General features: G+C 41.4%; 2 protein-coding genes across 2 annotated transcripts in view; both read left to right on the forward strand.

The window, feature by feature from the left end:
- Window positions 1-19,449, forward strand: part of AIRIM (AFG2 interacting ribosome maturation factor) — a 207,973-nt gene that overhangs the window by 154,753 nt on the left and 33,771 nt on the right. The window lies entirely within an intron of this gene.
- The window catches only part of LOC310644791 (cadherin-2-like), a gene marked incomplete at both ends in the record, with an annotated part of 42,206 nt that overhangs the window by 4,190 nt on the left and 18,567 nt on the right, over window positions 1-19,449 (forward strand). The window contains 5 exons of the mRNA XM_083370099.1: window positions 2,193-2,307; window positions 5,762-5,979; window positions 8,305-8,442; window positions 16,307-16,462; window positions 17,973-18,117. Coding sequence (XP_083226225.1) covers window positions 2,193-2,307; window positions 5,762-5,979; window positions 8,305-8,442; window positions 16,307-16,462; window positions 17,973-18,117 — 772 coding nt within the window. The remainder of the gene's footprint in view (window positions 1-2,192; window positions 2,308-5,761; window positions 5,980-8,304; window positions 8,443-16,306; window positions 16,463-17,972; window positions 18,118-19,449) is intronic.

Raw genomic sequence — 19,449 nt, forward strand, 5'->3', positions numbered from 1 at the left:
TGAGACAGGGCTTAATATTTCCACGATGTAAACCCTTATAAAGAGTTCCCGGTTTAACCCCCCTTATCCCCATTTGGTCAGTCCCCCCCCATCCTTCCTCTCGTATCATCCATCTCGTGGGAAAGAGGAAGTTAGGACCCTTTTTGTTTATTGCTGACAAAACCCAGATGCTAACCCCCCCTTTTGTTTCCCCAGTTCAAAAGGCTTCTCCTTTCCTTTGAAATGCCTATTGCCGGTTCAATACACATCTATCCTCTTCTCTTCGGGAGATGACAGAATCCATGGGATATGTTTGAAACATTCCATTTATGAATATGATATAAATGGATTCTGACAGTCCGCTCTCCTTAGAAGAAAGGTGTGTCCATCTGTAGGGGGAGAAAAGAAAAGAGAAGAAAAAATAACATGTGTAAATGTTAACTCGGTTTGTTTGGATATTCTGTATGAAATCTCTTAAGCAGCTTTGGTGCTTTAACGTGGTGTTTGCTGACCCATTCATTTTCTGAGGAGGGGAGGTGTTTCCAAGCCACTAGATATTGAGTTGTTCCATGATGTCTCCTGGAATCCAGAATTTCCTTCACCTCGAAATGTTGTTCTCCTTCCACCATGATGGGAGGTGGTGGTGGTGGAATTTTTGTTCGTAGGGGAGATTGTTGTTCTCTCTTTATTAGACTGCAGTGAAAGATTGGGTGTATTCGTCTAAGATTTTTAGGTAGTTCTAATTCAACTGTTACTGGGTTTATGATTCTTTTAATTGGAAAAGGTCCAATGTATTTTGGTCCTAGTTTTTTACAGGGTTGGAGAGACTTAAGGTATTTTGTAGACAGATATACCATCTCTCCCACCTTGAACGGTGTGGGATCAGATCTTTTCTTGTCTGCCTGTGTCTTGTGTGCTAATCTAGCCTCTGTTAATGCTTTTCTGACAATAGGCCAGGTGTATTGTAACTGAGCAATCCATTCCTTTAGTTCTGGAATTACCGGTTCTTTTGGGGTTAGGTCAGGTATGGGGTTGAAGCTCTGGCCTGTGGCTACTTGAAAAGGAGTGTAACCTGTGCTGGAGTGAATTGCGTTGTTATATGCCACTTCTGCGAAAGGCAGCAGGTCTGTCCAATTGTTCTGCTGAAAATGTACATAACATCTTAAATATTGTTCAAGTACAGAGTTAGCCCTTTCAGCTTGACCATTACCCTGAGGGTGATGACTAGATGTCAGTCCTTGGGTGGTTCCTAACAGAGATAAAAATTCCTTCCAGAATGCTGAGGTAAATTGCACCCCCCTGTCAGATATGATGCGTAGTGGTGCTCCATGCAATCTGTAAATATGTTGTACAAAAAGTTTTGCTAATGTTTTTGCAGTAGGAATTTTTGGGCAAGGTATGAAATGGACTTGCTTAGAGAACAGATCAGTAACAGTCCAGATAACGGTGTTTCCGTTGCTTTCTGGTAGTTCCACAATAAAATCCATGGCTATTTCTTTCCATGGGGCTGAGGGATTCGCCACTGGTTGTAACAGTCCTGGCGATTTCCCTTGTAACCTCTTGGCCATTGCGCAAATTTGACAGCTACCCACATAGCTTTCTATGTCCTTTTTCATAGATGGCCACCAAAATTGCCTTTTAGTTAAGTGTAAGGTTTTTACAAAGCCAAAGTGTCCTGCTGATTTTGTATCATGGCACAGTTGCATGAAATTGATTCTCTGTGTGGCAGGTATATATAGCTTCTCCCCCACCCACGGCAGTCCATCTTTAATTGTGCACACATGTTTATTTTTCTGGAACCATTCATCACTTTCCAAAGATTTCCTGAATTCTATTCCAGTTTGGCTATCTACCTTCGGTTTCATTTTTTCTTGTGCCCTGGTGGTGACTGGTGCTGCCAGTTGTTGTTCCGGTACAAGTGGTTTAAAGTCAGTAACTCTTGTGCTGTTATATTGGGGCATGCGGGATAAATTCTGACAACATGACTGTTTTGGTTCAAAGTGAATTAATAAAACAAGGTTGTATATTATTTAGATCTTTCTAGACAAATGGGATTTCTACCTTCCAGGTATCAGAAGATTTCTTTGGCTCCGGAACTCTTAATTGCAGCCTTTTGGAAACCAAGAAGCTGCTTGTACATATAGTAGCAAAATTAGGGCTCACGCCATTAAATGGATTTGCAAGCATTGTGTACTTTTCGTCTGGTGTTTCAGGCACCTATGAAGGCAGCTTGTGAGGAAGGCACATTATGCAAGACTGGATTTCCTGAAGATATTTACAGTGCAATCCTATCCCAGGGAGTAAAGGAAGGACAGCCTCTTCTGAATGGTATTATTATTATTATTATTATTATTATTATTATTATTATTATTATTATTATTATTATTATTATTATTATTATTTTAATCCCATTTATATCCCGCCCTTCTCCAAAGACTCAGGGCGGCTTACAATCTAAAGCACAAATCAATGTGCTTAGCAATAGCCTTCATTCTATGTATATGCCTGCTTATTAGGGCTTTCGGCCACCCCCCAAGCGGCATTATTACAAAGTCAGCTTAATTGCCCCCAACAATCTGGGTCCTCATTTTACCTCCCTCGGAAGGATGGAAGGCTGAGTCAACCTTGAGCCTGGTGGGACTCGAACCTGCACTAATTGCAGGCAGCAATTATTGAACACCATATGTATTTTCTTATTCTGTCTTGTACATAGAGTCAAAGGTTTGTGGAGATTCTCAGTCATCCAGGTATGGTTATCCCAAAAGTGCTTTTTTCAGGAGGCAACTGGACTTTCTCCTGTTTCTTTTAAAGATGTTTCGCTTCTCATCCAAGAAGCTTCTTCAGCTCTGACTAGATGGTGGGGAGTGGAAGGATTTATATTGCTTGCAGACAGCTGGTCATTTGCATTCTTTCAGAGAGCTGTTGTGTGTCCTCAGGGTCACCAGAGTAGTGCAAATGTGAGTGGAGCCTTGCAGGATGTTTTCTGCCCTGCTGTGTCCCTCCACTGTTGAAGATCGGCACAGGCTGTTGGGGATGAGTTTCAGACAGCATACAAATCTAAATCTGTAGAAAGGCAGATGATCGTAACTTTCTCCGCTCGGTCAATAATCCTCAAAATTCAAATTGGTGTCTTATTTATTTCTGTCATTTGGGAAGCTGTATTGAAGCTCAGTCATATTTCTCTATTTTACTTTCTGCACTGCCTGATGAATAGTTCTGGAGAAATTAAAAGTCTGTATGATAGTTTAGAGCACTTTAATATAGTAAAGGAATTGCTGCAATATCAGTGTTGGTATTCTTACGGCTAATGCGATTATTTCTGCTTTTATTAAAAAGTGTTCATTTGTGTTAGATAATATCCATATTTATTTATAGATACATGTATATGTTTCACTGCAGTGTTAATATCAGTAAAGGGTCTTGGAGTATGAAAGCATATTTTATGTTTTAGAACTGAATGACACTGAAATTACCTTGTAGCTAATTTAAAAATTACAGTGTTGATCAAGAAAATTGGTTTCACTGAGTTCCAGATTTATCTTAAAAGCTGATTTATTCCATTATTTCCAATATAAATATGGCACCATAGATCAAGATTTAAATAAATTGAAAAGATGTTTAGATGAGGCTGCAAATCAAATTGATCCTTTTGTTTAAAATAGTCTGCTTAGCAGAATATTCTTGCAGCTATATTTTTAATATTTTATAACAATAATTGATTCCTAAATCAATTTTAGATCATTAAAAACATACTGTATGTTTCCATGTTTCATTTAAAACAGACAATTATATTTCATATGTTTTGTTTAGGATAGAAATTAAGCTGCTTAGATTTTCCATTAAAATATGTGACATTGTTCCTGGCTAACCTTAAATAGAAAAGGCAGGAAAATCAACCCCAAATATATTAATATTACTAATAACATATTCTATGTAATTTGTGTGCTTCACTTTAAGAGCATTCTCATACCGTCAGGTTGAGGTGGTTGAGCCCTAAGCATTCTCATTTTTCTAACTTCACTTTCAGTAAATTCCATTTAACAATGCAGCTGTGAATGAATTGAATTTCCTTTCCCTTGCAAGTAGAGTTCCTTTCCCATTTTCCATTTAAATGAATATTTTTTTTAATTTTTAGTAAATAGATATGCAACACTTGGATTCCAATTCCTGTGCAGAGGGTATCATCAGTTTGTTGAAATGATGATGAAGGAGTTTAGCTGTTTTAGTACAGGTAGCCCTCAACTTACCATCATCCATTTAGTGACTGAAGTTACTGTGGCACTGGAAAAAAATACTGTACTTATGACCATTTTTCACACTTAGTGACTGTTGCAGCATCCCTGTGTAAGCAAAATTCAGGTATTTGGCAACTAGCATGTATTTATGAGAGTTGCATTGTTCCAGGGTCATATGATTACCATTTTTAATCTTCCCTGCTGGAGGGATTGGAAGGCATATACAAATAATGCCATAATAATCTGAAAAATTGTATCTCACATTTTAAACGTGCAGGTATAAATCGGGGAAGGTTGGTTCAATTGGACAGTCCCTTCATTTTCCAAAGGTTTATTTTGTGGCCCACAATTACAAAAGGTTTTGAGATTTATAAGGTTGTGGGTTACACAGTTAGATGCATATTCTGACCTAGCCTATGAAAGCAACTTGAGGAAATCCCAATTCAAGAACTGCACAGTTAATAATCAAACTTCGTGAAAAAGCCCATACGGACCAAGTTACAATTAATCCTTGCTTAACTACCAGCTGTTTTACGACTGAAGTTACAACAGCCATGGGACAGGTGTTTTATGGTGCCCCTGGGCATAATTAAATGGTCATGCTGCTCCCCCCCATGGTCACATGACCACATGTAAAGTAGGTCAGCTTTACAACTGGTCATGGAATTTTGTGATCACGTGACTGCAATTCCTGATGTTCTTTGCCCTTTCCCAGCAAAAAAAAAAATCCATTCAGCTGATTGGGTTCACTTAATGACTGCCATGATTGCTTGATGATTGTGGTGAAAAAGTCTGAAAATCACTTTCAATCAGATGGGTGCTTTTATTTATGACTGTAGTGACTTAATGACTGTAAATCTGCCCTCAGTTACAGTAGTAAATCAAGGACTACCTGTATAGAGAATAATTTTCTATACTCTTTAAGCTATCTTCTACTTCATGTGATCAATAATAAAACTGTTAGTAATGATATGGAATGTACAAAAAATTACTATTTTACGTTTCCATAATAAGTTTTCACGATGTCAAGATTTTAAAATTCAGGATACTTCTGTTTATTAGTACCCCAAAATATTTGATTCATACATATTTACAAGTATTTCTTTCCCATATTCCATCTTTGTTCCTGTTGAAATCTGGGGTTTGTATGTTAATGATTCAAAAGGCACCAAAGCTCAGCCTTTCATATTAAACATCAGAAAAGCTAGGAGGCAATACTTAAGGAAAATTTGGAAAGTAGTGTCAAAACAATCATGACATAATGATTTGTTTGGTTATCAAACAAAAATATGGGGAACTCCTAAACTCTAACCTCAGTGTACCAGGACTTGCATTAAAGTAATCATTGGGAAATCTTAATTAGGTGGTGCTTTGTTTTCAAGTACCCGTTTATTCACCGACATATGTCTTTTTTTGTCCTTGCAAACAGTTTTTAAAAATTAACCAACATTAGAGTTGTCTTACCTAAAATAAATGATCCAGAATATCAGGAGTTTTTTTTAAACCCTCCTTTTTCATTGTTGCTGTTGTGTTTTATGTATTTGCAGTAAGGTTTACAAGTTGTGAAGCAAGGCGAAAAATTTATTTTGAAAGCAGCACACCAGCATATTTCAGAATTGGTGATGATGGCATGGTATATGCAGCTAAAAGCTTTCAGCTTTCATCAGAACCCACTGTATTTTTCCTGTATGCCCTTGACAAAGAAACCAAAGAACAGTGGCAAATGATCATAAAACTAGGTCTTGACCCAAAGGATACAATAAAGGTAAAATATCTTAACAGAGAGCTCATAATTTTATATATTAAGTAATGTTAATGTTCAAAATTACTTTTTTCCCATCACTTCATCCAACTGAAAGGGTGGAAACTATAGTCTGTTACGGATAGCTAAAGTTATTCATATTTTAAAATTTGCCTTCATACCAAGGGTATTTTTAAAAGTACAAATTTAAATTGGAATATGGCATTTTTTCCTTTAAAATTTCTAATAATCATTGCAATATTTATTCAAGCATTTGAATATAACCAGATAATAAACACCGTCCTTTTCAGATCCAATGGTCAAGTTCATAACATTGCAACTGCAGCCTTACCCTTGTAGCAGGAAAGCAATTCTGGCAGGAGGTATTGGCTTGCTTTGGACCTCTGCAGTCAAATGTATTGTGTGTGTCTGCATGTCTGTGTGTGTTTTGCCACTTTAGGCAAAGGAGCCTCCTTTTTGTGTTAAGTGTTTTCAGCCAAGCAGGAAAGAGATTTGGTGTTTTGCTATTTGTTCTTCTAAAAAGCATTCAGGATACTTTGATGTTGATAAATATGAATTCTATAAAATGAGCCCGTAAGATTGAAAACATCCAAAAAACATGGATTTGATCCATTTGTGGAATTGATTTATATTGACATGCAATCACGAAACAGGAAATGATTTTACATTTAAATAGTAGAGTGCTATTGAACCTGAGCGAAGTCTTATAATAATGAAAAAAATTCATGCTAATAATCTTGCTTTTGCCAAGGAAGTTGAAATTTGTATTAGTGTTGGCTGGTCTGTGACTCCTCCCTATATGCAGTCATTTATGCAATAGCAGCTTGTTGTTCAGTTAGGATGTTATATTTTTTCCAGCATGGCTTTACTGCATGACCCAAACATAGGCAAGTCCAGCCTTTCCAATAAGGTCTCCAATACTCCTATTTGTGTGTATTCAGTAGACTTAGTAAGTTGTCTACTAAAGCTTTCATTTGGGACTGTATAAATTGGGGGAGAAATCTTGAAAATTCTTGGCAGGCCATGCTGCCTGCATTGGATTTGCTGGGACAACTTAACCATAATTTGCTGTTCTGCCTTCTAGCCCACTAGCTGTTAGCTGGACTTGCATATGTAGACAGATGCTGTGGAAGTTTTTTTGGGAGACTTAATTCACAGCCTGGTCCTGATCATGCTCACTAAACCTTTGTTTTAAAAGTCAACACATCAGTGCTTCAAACAAATAAAATACATCTATATGTATTTACCAATAATTGACCCTAAAGCTGCAACTTCCCCATTATCTAACTCTATTAGATTAGTTTATGTAAGGTAGTCAAGATTACGTATACATAATTGTTGCAAACAGCTGGCTTCGATGATGTAAAAAACCATTATTTTCAAGTAGATATGGCATTGTTTTTAATGGATTGAAGAAATATGGCTTTCATCATTTGCACAAACAAGCTAGCAATCTGCAAGCATTAAAAAGCAAAGGCCAGAAAGCTTACAGATGCAGAAAAGAATTGTTGACACCTGCCAAGATTAATACACATTGTGTAAAGTCAGCCATCTACAGTATCCATCATGGCTGACGTAGGTTTAAAATAATTACAACAGGCTTTAATGTTAATAGAATTAATAGGGTCATAAATATTTGAAACAGGCCTTTGACTTACTTACTTAGGATCTCAAATTATATTTTAGCACATCCAGGTCTAAATTTAACAGACAACAGCATAAATGAGCACACAGCAGCATATTATGTGAATTGTAGTTGCCTGAGAAGTATCTAAGGCAAACTATTAAATTTGGAACTGTATTATAACTAGCAATAGCACTTAGACTTATATATTGCTTCATAGTGCTTTACTGCAATCTCTGGGTGGATTACAATGTCAGCATGTTGCCCCCAACAATCTGGGTCCTCATTTTACTGATGGAAGGCTGAGTCAACCTTAATCCCCATCCAGATTGAACTCCAGGCTGTGGGCAGATTTTGCCTGCAATACTGCATACTAGCCATTGCATCACCTGGGGCTCCACATCCTCCTTCCAACTCAGTTGTAGTTGGAACATAAAAAGTATAAGGTAATTACTAAAACTGGACTTGCTTTCTACAGACTTTTGATAGAAAACACAGTAGTTATTGCATGGATCTTTTTCTTCTCATTCCAGGTCAAGTCGTTTTGTGAGCTTGGGGGTTATTCTTCATCTTAGGATCCTTATTTTAAATCCCTTGGATCTTTTTCATTATGTAAATGTACTCAGATGTTTGTATACTGGTTTCTATTTGAAGACGCTTAAAGGTCTAATCTGTACTAATTTGCATTATCTATCTTTGCAAAGAAAATGGAAGACATTGTATTTCCAAGACAACAAAATCAATCCAGTGGCCATCTGCCAAGGCAGAAGAGAGCTTGGGTTATCCCTCCAGTCGACTTCCCGGAAAACTCTAAAGGACCCTTTCCTCAGGAAGTAGTTAGGGTAAGGAAGAGAATTGAACAGTGTTGTTGAAGGAATTTGATGAGTGTTTTCTTTATCAAAAGGTTGAGATGAAAATGTATTGAAAATGAAAAAGGGAACCAAGGTCTCTCTCACACACCTCAGAGCCCGTCTCTGAGGAAGATTGGCAGTTAAGAAATATGAAATATAAACAAATCATATTTACATGTAAAGGAAGAAACTTAAACCAAAGATGAGAATTTTTGTTATTGTATTCCTGGGCGATTCTCTTCTCTGTTGAACTTTAATGGAGATAATCCCATTAAAATCTCACTGTTATTCTTCTGTCAATAGAGGACAAGAAGAAATATGATAACACTGTTTTCATTGGTTCAAGTGTACAATTAATGCCAGATTAATTTGATAATTACCAGACTGCTCAGATTTTCCCCCAGTCAAAAAGGTACCAAATTGTGATAGAATGTAAAAGAAAAACTGTTCTACAGTATACAGTAAACCCTCAGATTAACAATTTCAGTTTAATGGAATTTGCATACAACCAACATTTCTTCTGGGCCTTATTTCAAAATAAAGGGCAAAGTCCTTTGTATCTGTCAGAACCCATGTACATTTTGCCTTGCTTTCCTATACTTTCATTTCTGAGTCCTGCCATATTAAGGAGGGGAGGGGGGAAGACCATGTTTAAATGTCCCCTGGGATCTTTCAAGTTCAAAGTGCTCCTGTTTGGCCTACAAGGGGCACCAGCCACCTTTATGCAGCTGATTAATAAGTTCCTCCATGAGCACCTACACAAGGGGTTTTTGATGTATTTGGATGATATCTTAATCTACACCGAAATAAAAGCTGAGCATGTTACACTAATCAGAGCAGTTCTAAATAAGCTCCGCGCAGCCAAACTGTATGCCAGACTTTAAAAATGCGAGTTCTATAAAGAAAAGATTGATTATTTGGGCTAACAGATCTCCCACAAAGGAGTGGAAATGGACCCAGAAAAAGTGTGAGCTGTACTGGAATGGCACCGCTGTGCACCCGGAGGCAGCTGCAAAGTTTCCTGTGCTTCACTAACTTCTAACTTCGGCGATTCATCTCCTCCTTTACTCAGATCGCACTTCCCATTACTAACTTACTAAATACAAAGGGGGAGGACAAGCCGCTTGGGGGGGGGGGGCGAAAGCCCTAATAAGCAGGCATATACATAGAATGAAGGCTATTGCTAAGCACATTGGTTTGTGCTTAAATTGTAAGCCGCCCTGAGTCTTCGGAGAAGGGCGGGATATAAATGGGATTAAAAAAAAAAAGCTGAAACCCACCCAGCCACTGAAATGGAGTATGGAATGCCAGGCGGCATTTGAGAAATTAAAGAGGCTTTACTCTGCAGAGTCAGTGCTTAATCACCCATATCCAGGAAAACGGTTGGTCATCCAGGCTGATGCTAGCAATGTGGCAGTGGGAGTGATACTACTCCAGGAAAACCAGGAAGGCCTGCACCTACACCTCAAAGAAAGGTGGGCGGTATGGGAGAAGGAAGCTTATGCTGTGCACTGGGCCCTCCTATCTTGGAGACACTTCCTAGAAGTGAATAAGATCCCTTTCCAAGTATGGACTGATCACAAAAACCTCAAAGCATTAAAGACCCCTAGGAAGTTGTACCCTAAACAAGCTTGATGGGCCCAGCACTTCCATCAGTTCAGCTTTACCCTCAGGTACTTGCCTGGGGAAAAAACCTCCTGCAGGTGCCCTGTCATGAATGCCGCAATACAACAGCACGAAGTAGTCAAACCATTGCTGTCTACGAAAAAACTAGCTGCCCCAGTCACCACAAGGGTGCAAGCAAAGAACCTGCCCCCCCCCCCTGGACAGCATAGCAGGCACCAAATTCAAACAAGCTCTGGAATAGGGTGAGTGGTTCCTTGGTCACAAAATCTCTGCTCAATGCAAAATGGACTGCTGTGGGTGGGGGGGAAATTGTACATCCCTACAACCCAAAGTTCATGCAACTCTGCCACAACTCAAAACTAGCAGGAAACTTTGGGATCATGAAAACTCTCCACCTAGTAAAGAGACAATTCTGGTGGCCATCCCTAAAGAAGGACATTGCAAGTTGCGTAGCCAGTTGCCCCACTTGTGCAGCAGCAAAATGGAGGCAAGGAAAAATGTCTGGCCTTTTATAGGCGGTGGTGAGGCCTTCAGCACCCTGGAGAGAGATTACTATAGATTTTATCATGGAACTACTGGAGAGCGTTGGGAACACTGTCATTTGTATAGTGACGGATTTATTCTCCAAACAAGTCTATTTTATGCCTTGCCCCAAAAATCCCAACTGCTAAATCCTTGGCTAAGATGTTTGTGCAGCACAGCTATCGGCTACATGGAGTCCCATAATGCATAATATCAGATAGGGGGGTCCAGTTCACTTCAAAGTTCTGGAGAGCCTTTTTGGATCTACTGGGTACAGATCAGGGCCTGTCATCTAGTCATCATCTGTAAACAAATGGGGGAACAGAATAAATGAATTCAGTACTAGAACAGTATCTAATATACTTCATAAACTACAAACAAGACAATTGGACTGACCTGCTACCTTTCGCTGAAATGGCCTATAACACTGCAGTGTATACTGTCTACACACATTCCAGGTGGCTACAAGACAGAGCTCCAACCCGATGACTGAATTACTGGTCAACAATCCCACCATCCCTTCCCTGAAGGAATGGATTACACCAGACATGTCAAACACAAGGCCCGGGGGCCAGATCCGGCCCGCGAAGTGGTTTCATGCGGCCCGCGAAGCCATCCTGGAAACAGTGAGGGAACGGCCCCCGCTGCCTTGGCCCTGGCCCAGAGACCCTCCTTCTGCCAGAGACCTTCAGATCTGTCCCACTCCTGCCCAGGCCCCCATAGGCACCCTTGATGCGAATAATGTAGAGCTGGCCACGCCCACCCAGTAGGCCATACGCACTCTAGCCACGCCCACCCAGCAGGCCACGCCCACCCTGGCCATACCCACCCGGCCCCTTGAGGGCAACCGCAATGCTGATGTGGCCCTCAATGAAATTGAGTTTGACACCCCTGGATTACACAGTTGCAAAATACCTGGCCAGTGGTCAGAAAAGCCCTAGAAGAAACTAGAGAAGATTATAAAGTGCAGGCAGATAAGAAGTGGGTGCACAGGGTTCTCTCTCTACCAGGTTCCTGCAGTCTCTACAACCTTCAAAAAAGTTGGGACCAAAGTTTGTGGAACCATTCCCTATCAAACGCATCATTAACCCAGTCACAGTAGAACTTGAACTCCCCAAAACATTAAGACAGGTTCATCCGGTATTTCACTGTAGTCTACTAAAACAGGAAATGAGCTCGCCCCTTAAGGCCAGCCATGTTTCCCCCACCACAACCTATTATGGCAGAAGGGGATCAGCACTTTCAAATTAAAGAAATTTTAGACTCCAGAAAACACTCATGAGTCTACCCAGTGCCTGGTAGCATGGAAGGACCTCCCGGCCTCCTGGAATGAGTGGGTACATAAAAAGCACATGGAAGCTCTAAAACAGTTTCATGCCTGCTACCTCAATAAACCCGACTAACAACTGCATTTCATTTTCTCCCCTTGTTATTTTGCCTTTCTCCAGGTGGATCTCTCATTTTTTAAAGGGGGGTGGCATGTCAGAACCCCTATGCATTTTGCCTTGAGATCCTATACTTTACAGATTCTGCCATATTAAGGGGGGAGGGGAGCCAATGGGTATTTTGCAGTGTACTTTCTTTGCTTTGTTCTACTCTCTTTGAAGTATAGAATGTGCCTCTGGCCATCTGACTTATTTCCAAGTGGAGGGAAGAAGCCCTGGAAAAACCTGATAGCCTTGAGAACATCAGCTTATCGGTTCTTTCTCATAACAATTTGACATCTATGGATTGGCTCAATTTGAACCAGCCAGATGGACAGTTGGGGTGGGGTTTGAAAGGGTTCTTTCAATATAATGTTTTGCGTGGGAAATCTTCAGACCTTGCCTTACTATCTTGCTGTCAATAGCTTTGAATAAAAGTTCCTGTTGAAACAATGCAAGTTTCAAGAGTTCTGCTTTCTTGGGAGCTTTAACTAAGCCAGGTCTGTACATTATCCCAAAGTATGATTTGGTGAACTTTAGAAAGCTTGCTGCCCGTCTGTTCCCTTTAGGACCCAGCTTCAGCTGCAGCTGTTTGGTGCACATTTGTGCCATAGCCACTTTTGCAAAAGAGAGTTGTTGGTTTTTTTTGCTTGCTTGCTTCCTTTCTTCTGTCTTCAGCCTGGCAATCACTCATCAAGATTTTGTCAGACTCTTTCCAGGCATGCAGTTAATTTAGCAAATTCAATAGTTAAAAGGGATTGAGATTGGAGGCAGAGGCGAGGAGTTTAGTTTCAGTACATAATTGGGGAGAGGGAGAAAGTTCCACAAGTTATTCCCTCCCAGGTGTTTTTTTTCTTTATTGAAGACATATGGGGATTTCTGGGGAAAGGAAGGGGTTAAGCAAGGACAAAGTTTGAAGAAGCTGGTCCTGAAGCTGCTGCCCTTGCATGCAGCTTTCTTTATTTGCAGTCTTCACATAGCCAGCTGTTCAGGCAGAAAGCTCTGAAAGCAGCTGCCACTTCTGTAAGCACTGGAAATGGTTGCTGTTTCCAGAAAGTATGGGGAGCAGGGGCTGCCCCAAAGAAGAGGGAGCCAAGCTATTCTCCAAAGCACCCAAAGGCAGAACAAGAAGCAACGGATGGAAACTAGTCAAGGAGAGAAGCAACCTAGAACTAAGGAGAAATTTCCTGACAGTGAGAACAATTAACCAGTGGAACGATCTGCCTCCAGAAGTGGTGAATGCTCCAACACTGAAAGTTTTTAAGAAGAGACTGGACAGCCATTTGTCCGAAATGGTATAGGGTTTCCTGCCTGAGCAGGGGGTTGGACTAGATGACCTCCAAGGTCCCTTCCAACTACTACTACTACTACTACTACTACTACTTCTTCTTCCTCCTCCTCCTCCTCTTCTTCTTCTTCATTATTATTATTATTATTATTATTATTATTATTATTATTATTATTATTATTATTATTATTATTATTATTATTATGTGCTGCAGGGTCCTGCCAGAGCAGGATACAGGAGAGACGCAGTGGGGCACTGCAGTGTCCCTCGGTTAGTCATAAGTGCAAATGATTGTAGGGGTGTGCGTGAAGTTCAAACAGATCTGTACATAGCTTTTGTGGGAGGTATGTTGTAACGTTGAATCTCTGAAGTGACCTGAAGTGACCTGTTATATTTCAAGGACCAACCTTGAAATAAGAAGTGATTTCTATGGGTGTTTGGGGATATGCATACCAGTGCACATTGATTTATATTTTAAGCACTTCTAGATGTTTTTATGTTTAACAAACTCACCAACTCACCAACTTGACTCATGAGAGAGGCCACACCCCAGACTTGGTGTTCTTGTCTGGACGGTGGCGCGATGATATCGGTGGGGGTGCCACGACTATTATTCCCCTGTCATGGACCGATCATCACCTCGTGCGGCTAGACTTCCCCTTTGCCACCCCCCGCCGTGGGTGCGCGGTGCCAACCAGATGGTACTGCCCTAGGCGCCTAATGGACCCTGATAGGTTCCAGGCAGCGCTTGGGGACGCACATGCACTCCCTGCTCACAGCTCGGCGGATGCCTTAGTGGAAGCCTGGGAGAAGGCAGCCACGGAGGCTCTGGACCGAGTTGTACCCTTGCGGCCTCTGACCCGGCGCAGATCCCAGCGAGCCCCATGGTTCACCGCGGAGCTCCGGGAAATGAAGCGTCGGAGACGGGGCCTAGAGAGCCGTTGGAGATCCAGTCGATCCGAATCCGACCGATTGCGATTAAGAATCCTCACCAGGTCTTATCTCACTGCGATAAGGGTGGCAAAATCCAACTACTTTTCCACCCTCATCGCGTCCGCAGATAATCGCCCGGCTGCCTTGTTCAGGGTGACTCGCTCCCTACTGAACCAAGAGGTGAGGGAGGAACCCTTGCAGGGTCGAGCCGAGGAATTCGGTCAATATCTGCTGGATAAAATTGCTCGGATCCGAACCGGCCTGGACTCCAACTGGGCTGAGTTGGAAGAACAAGGCATGGACAGTCTTGTCGACGTCATCTGGGAGGAATTTGATCCTGTGACTCCTAAGGAAGTGGACAGGATTATGAGGAGGTTGAGCTCCTCCACATGCTTACTGGACCCGTGCCCTTCCTGGCTGGCATATGCAGCTCGAGAGGGGACACGAGGCTGGTTCCTGGCGGTCATCTCCGCTTCTCTGAGTGAGGGTCACTTCCCCACCGCCTTGAAGGAGGCGGTGGTGAGACCTCTCCTCAAGAAGCCCACCTTGGACCCATCCTCATTGAATAACTTTCGTCCAGTCTCCAATCTTCGCTTCCTTGCGAAGGTTGTTGAGAGCGTGGTGGCGCACCAACTCCCTCAGATCCTGGATGAAGCGGTTTATCTAGACCCGTACCAATCGGGCTTCAGGCCGGGCTACAGCACGGAGACGGCATTGGTCGCTCTGATAAATGATCTCTGGAGAGCCCGGGACAGGGGCCATTCCTCTGTCCTAGTCTTATTAGACCTCTCGGCGGCTTTCGATACCATCGACCATGGTATCTTGCTGCGACGCCTCAGGGGACTGGGAGTGGGAGGCACGGTTCTGCGTTGGTTCTCCTTTCTCCAGGGTCGCTCGCAGTCGGTGTTGGCAGGGGGACAGAGGTCGACCCCGAGGCCTCTCGCTTGCGGAGTCCCTCAGGGGTCGGTCCTCTCGCCTCTCCTGTTCAACATCTACATGAAACCGCTGGGCGAGATCATTCGCAGCTTTGGAGTAGGGTACCATCAGTATGCTGATGACACCCAGCTTTTCATCTCAACTCCAAACAACATCAGTGATGCCCTCGACGTGATGTCCCGCTGCCTGAAAGCGGTCCGGGAATGGATGGGGAGGAACAGGCTTCAACTGAACCCGGACAAGACTGAATGGCTGTACGTACCGGCAAGCCAGGATACTCAGAACATCCCATCCCTTAACATCGGGGACAAGTTACTACCCCCTGTTGATAGGGCCCGCAACCTGGGCGTCCTCCTTGACTCGCAGCTCTCCCTGGAAGATCACATAGGAGCTGTGACCAAGGGGGCCTTCTCCCGGGTTCGACTAGTTCGCCAATTACGGCCTTATCTGGACCTGGATGCCTTACGTACAGTCACCCATGCTCTTGTGACCTCTCGCCTAGACTACTGTAACGCTCTCTACTTGGGGCTGCCCTTGAGATCCACTCGGAAGCTTCAACTGGTGCAAAGTGCAGCGGCACGGACACTCTTGGGAGCCTCCCGATACTCCCATATCACACCTCTCCTCCGTGCGCTGCACTGGCTTCCAGTTGCCTTCCGTGTGAAGTTCAAGGTGCTAACAATGACATACAAAGCCCTACATGGCATGGGTCCGGACTACCTACGGGAGCACCTTCTGCCAATGTCAGCACCCCACCGTCCTGTGCGCTCCCACAGAGAGGGCCTCCTCAGGGTGCCACCGCTCAAGGAATGTCGGCTGGTGGCCCCCAGGGGGAGGACATTCTCAGTGGGTGAGCCAGCCCTCTGGAACAGCTTACCAACCGAAATCCGGATGGCCCCCGACCTCTGCACCTTCCGGCGCGAATTAAAAACTTACCTGTTCCAGCAGTCCGGCCTGGCCTGATAGCTCTAATTGGGGTCCCAGTTTGTATTTTACTATTGTTTGTTTTCACTATTGTTCATTCTGTATGCCTACCTTATTCTGTACACCGCCCCGAGTCCCTCGGGAGAAGGGCGGTTTATAAAAACAAATAAATAAATAAATAAATAAACTTCTTGGTACGTAGATCAGATCTGATCGTGATGACAGTCTTTCCTTGCAATACCTTATTACTGGTCCAGGCGCTGATCAACCTCCAGCTGGCCTCTTTATCATCAATCCCACTTCCGGTCAACTGTCAGTGACAAAAGCATTAGATCGAGAGCAAATAGCATCTTTTCATGTAAGTTCTTGACTGCAGAATAAAGTTTAAAATTAAATATCTTATCTAGAATTGCTTTCTTGGTTTTTGATTTAAAAATATGTGACTGGTATTACTTGTGTAGTTTAACAACTCAAACTTGATTTAATGGATTAGGCAAAAGTAGCAAAATAAGAAACATATATTTCCTTTCACTTTCTGTTATAAATTCAATCCCATAATTTAGAAGAAGTTTTTTTTAATGTGAAAACTTTGAGTATTAAATGGGAACAGTCATTTCAAAAATAAAAAATAAATCTGTCATGAGATACTTTTTTAATTGTGTGGTAAAGTTCAATTTAAACACCTTTGGGGATGAAATTAATTGCAGTAGAGAAAGTAGATGAGAGGATGCATTGAAAAATGTTTTACTAGCCAAACATTTCATGTTTGATAAACATTAAAAACTGTAAAAGAGAAGGGCATCTGAAGGAGTCCAGCATGCCGTCTCTTTGTGGCAACAGACTCCACTGATATTTTTGGTTGGAGAGGAAAAAGTAGTTATTTTCTTGGGTTACCTTAATAATTAGTCTCATTTAATCGTCTTCATTCTAGTAGTATAAAATGGGAAGAAAGATTTCCTGCATTCGATCTTTAGACTGTAGCAAGAAATTAAAAGACGCTTGCTCCTCGGGAGGAAAGCCATGGCAAATCTAGACAGCACACTAAAAAGCAGAGACATCACCCTGTCAACAAAAGTGCGTATAGTCAAGGCTATGGTCTTCCCAGTTGCAATGTATGGCAGTGAAAGCTGGACCATAAAAAAGGCTGAGCGCCAAAGAATTGAGGCCTTTGAACTATGGTGCTGGAGAAGACTCCTGCGAGTCCCTTGGACCGGTCAGTCCTAGAGGAGAACAATCCTGACTGCTGTTTAGAAGGCCAGATCCTGAAGCTAAAACTCAAATACTTTGGCCACCTAATGAGAAGGAAGGACTCACTGGAGAAGAGCCTCATGCTGGGAAAGGTTGAGGGCAAGAGAAGAAGGGGACAACAGAGAATGAGGTGGCTGGATGGAGTCACTGAAGCAGTAGGCGTGAGCTTAAATGGACTCCAGAAGATGGTAGAGGACAGGAAGGCCTGGAGGAACATTGTCCATAGGGTTGCAATGGGTTGGACATGACTTCGCAGCTAACAACAATCTTTAGCTAATTTAATAAATCTAGCCCCCTCCCTCCCTCCCTCCCTCCCTTCCTTCCTTCCTTCCTTCCTTCCTACCTACCTACCTACCTACCTGCCTATACTGCTCAGCAATGTCTTACAGTACCTTGTTTTGCTAATTTTTGGTATGAGGTATGAGGATTTGGTAATTCAACATATTAGTTTTTAAAATCTGTTTTCAAATGTCTGAAAAAACCAAGAGAGGAGGACAAAAGTGGATAAAATAAACCAGGTTAATGGAATTCTGCTTAAACTGTGCTGCCAGCAATAGTGATTACCATTTCTGTTTACATGTTTTGCAAGTTTTTTGATTTTTTAAAAATATCTTTTGCAGTTAACAGCACGTGCTGTAGATGTTAATGGACGTCAGGTGGAAGTTCCCATTGGTGTGGTTATTAATGTTATTGATATCAATGACAATAGACCTGAATTCCTACATCAGATTTGGAATGGAACAGTCCCAGAAGGATCAAAACCAGGTAAAATGTTAGTTATCTATTTTATGTTCAATATGAAGATATGTATTTTAATACTGTAGAACCTTTTAAACATTTAATTCAAATTTCACTGTCTAAAAAAGTATATAAAAGTTAAACTCTAGCATTCCTTTCCATAAAGGAAATCTAATCTGTATTGATCACAAGTTTCAGCTACTCAATGGCACCTGCACTGGGATGGGGCAGAGTTTGTAGTGTGACACAGAGACTCCTCCTTAATATTTCTGAACATTGATTCAGAAATAGCTTAACCGAGAAGAAATTTGTCCACAGGAGAAATCAGGTCTGGATCTTGATTTGAAGATCTGAAAATTCTGTTTCCTGGTACTGACAATAAGAAGTAAACAAAAGTATTTCTGAGATAATTATTGCTCTTGCATGAATTTGACACAAGTTAAATGATCTACTTTATCTATCCTTTTTATTGTATCTGTTTGGTAATGCCATTATCCTACAGAATTAGCATTGCCTAGATATGTAATGTGTGCATTTTATAATTTTGCAAATTTTTGATATTTCTTTGTTTCTGTTCCATGCTTAGTTTTAAAGATGCTGATGTTATAATAGTGTTATGATCTATTTAGCCACCTTCTGCCAGATAGTTCTGGCTTGATTAGGTACTTTGAACTATCAGGCCCTTCCCAAAGATTTAGGCTAGTTAAGGACATATTGTAATACATAGACTATTCCAGGTAATGCAATATTTTGCAATTAATGACCTGTCCATTCCTATTGTGTCCAAATGCTTTTCTAGATTTTTTGTTGTTATGTCTGCCAAGTGTTTAGTTTGGATTTGAATACATCTATTCAAGTTCTTCGCAAGGACCTGGGATAGGCAGCTGTTCTTTGATGACATTACTGTTGTTGTTATTACTAGCATTAGACAAAATTGATGCAACTCAAAAATTGTGGTCATACTACAATTTTAATATACTAGTGAATTATGCTAGAAAGAAGCAGATTTAGAAGTGAACACCATGTGATGTTAAAAAGAATGTAATAATACAGCAGTAACATTGGAACATTTGAAGCTTTATTATCTTAACTTAATATTTAAAAGGTCTCATTACCCCATATTACTCATTATTTCATATTGCTAATATAATGGGTAGTTACTGGGGGAAGAATAGTTGGCATAAAATCATCTAGTGAGATAATTACAACTACTTCTAATCCTAGCTCTGACTCTTAACTATCAAGCAACATTCCAGAAACACTTCACTCTAGCTAGTATATATTTAAAGAGAAACGTATCCATTAGTGGAACAGATTCCATATCTGTTTGCAATAGCATAACTAGCTAATCAATTAGGT

This window comes from Vipera ursinii (assembly GCF_947247035.1).
Source record: "Vipera ursinii genome assembly, chromosome: 9".
Classification (NCBI taxonomy): Eukaryota; Metazoa; Chordata; class Lepidosauria; order Squamata; family Viperidae; genus Vipera; species Vipera ursinii.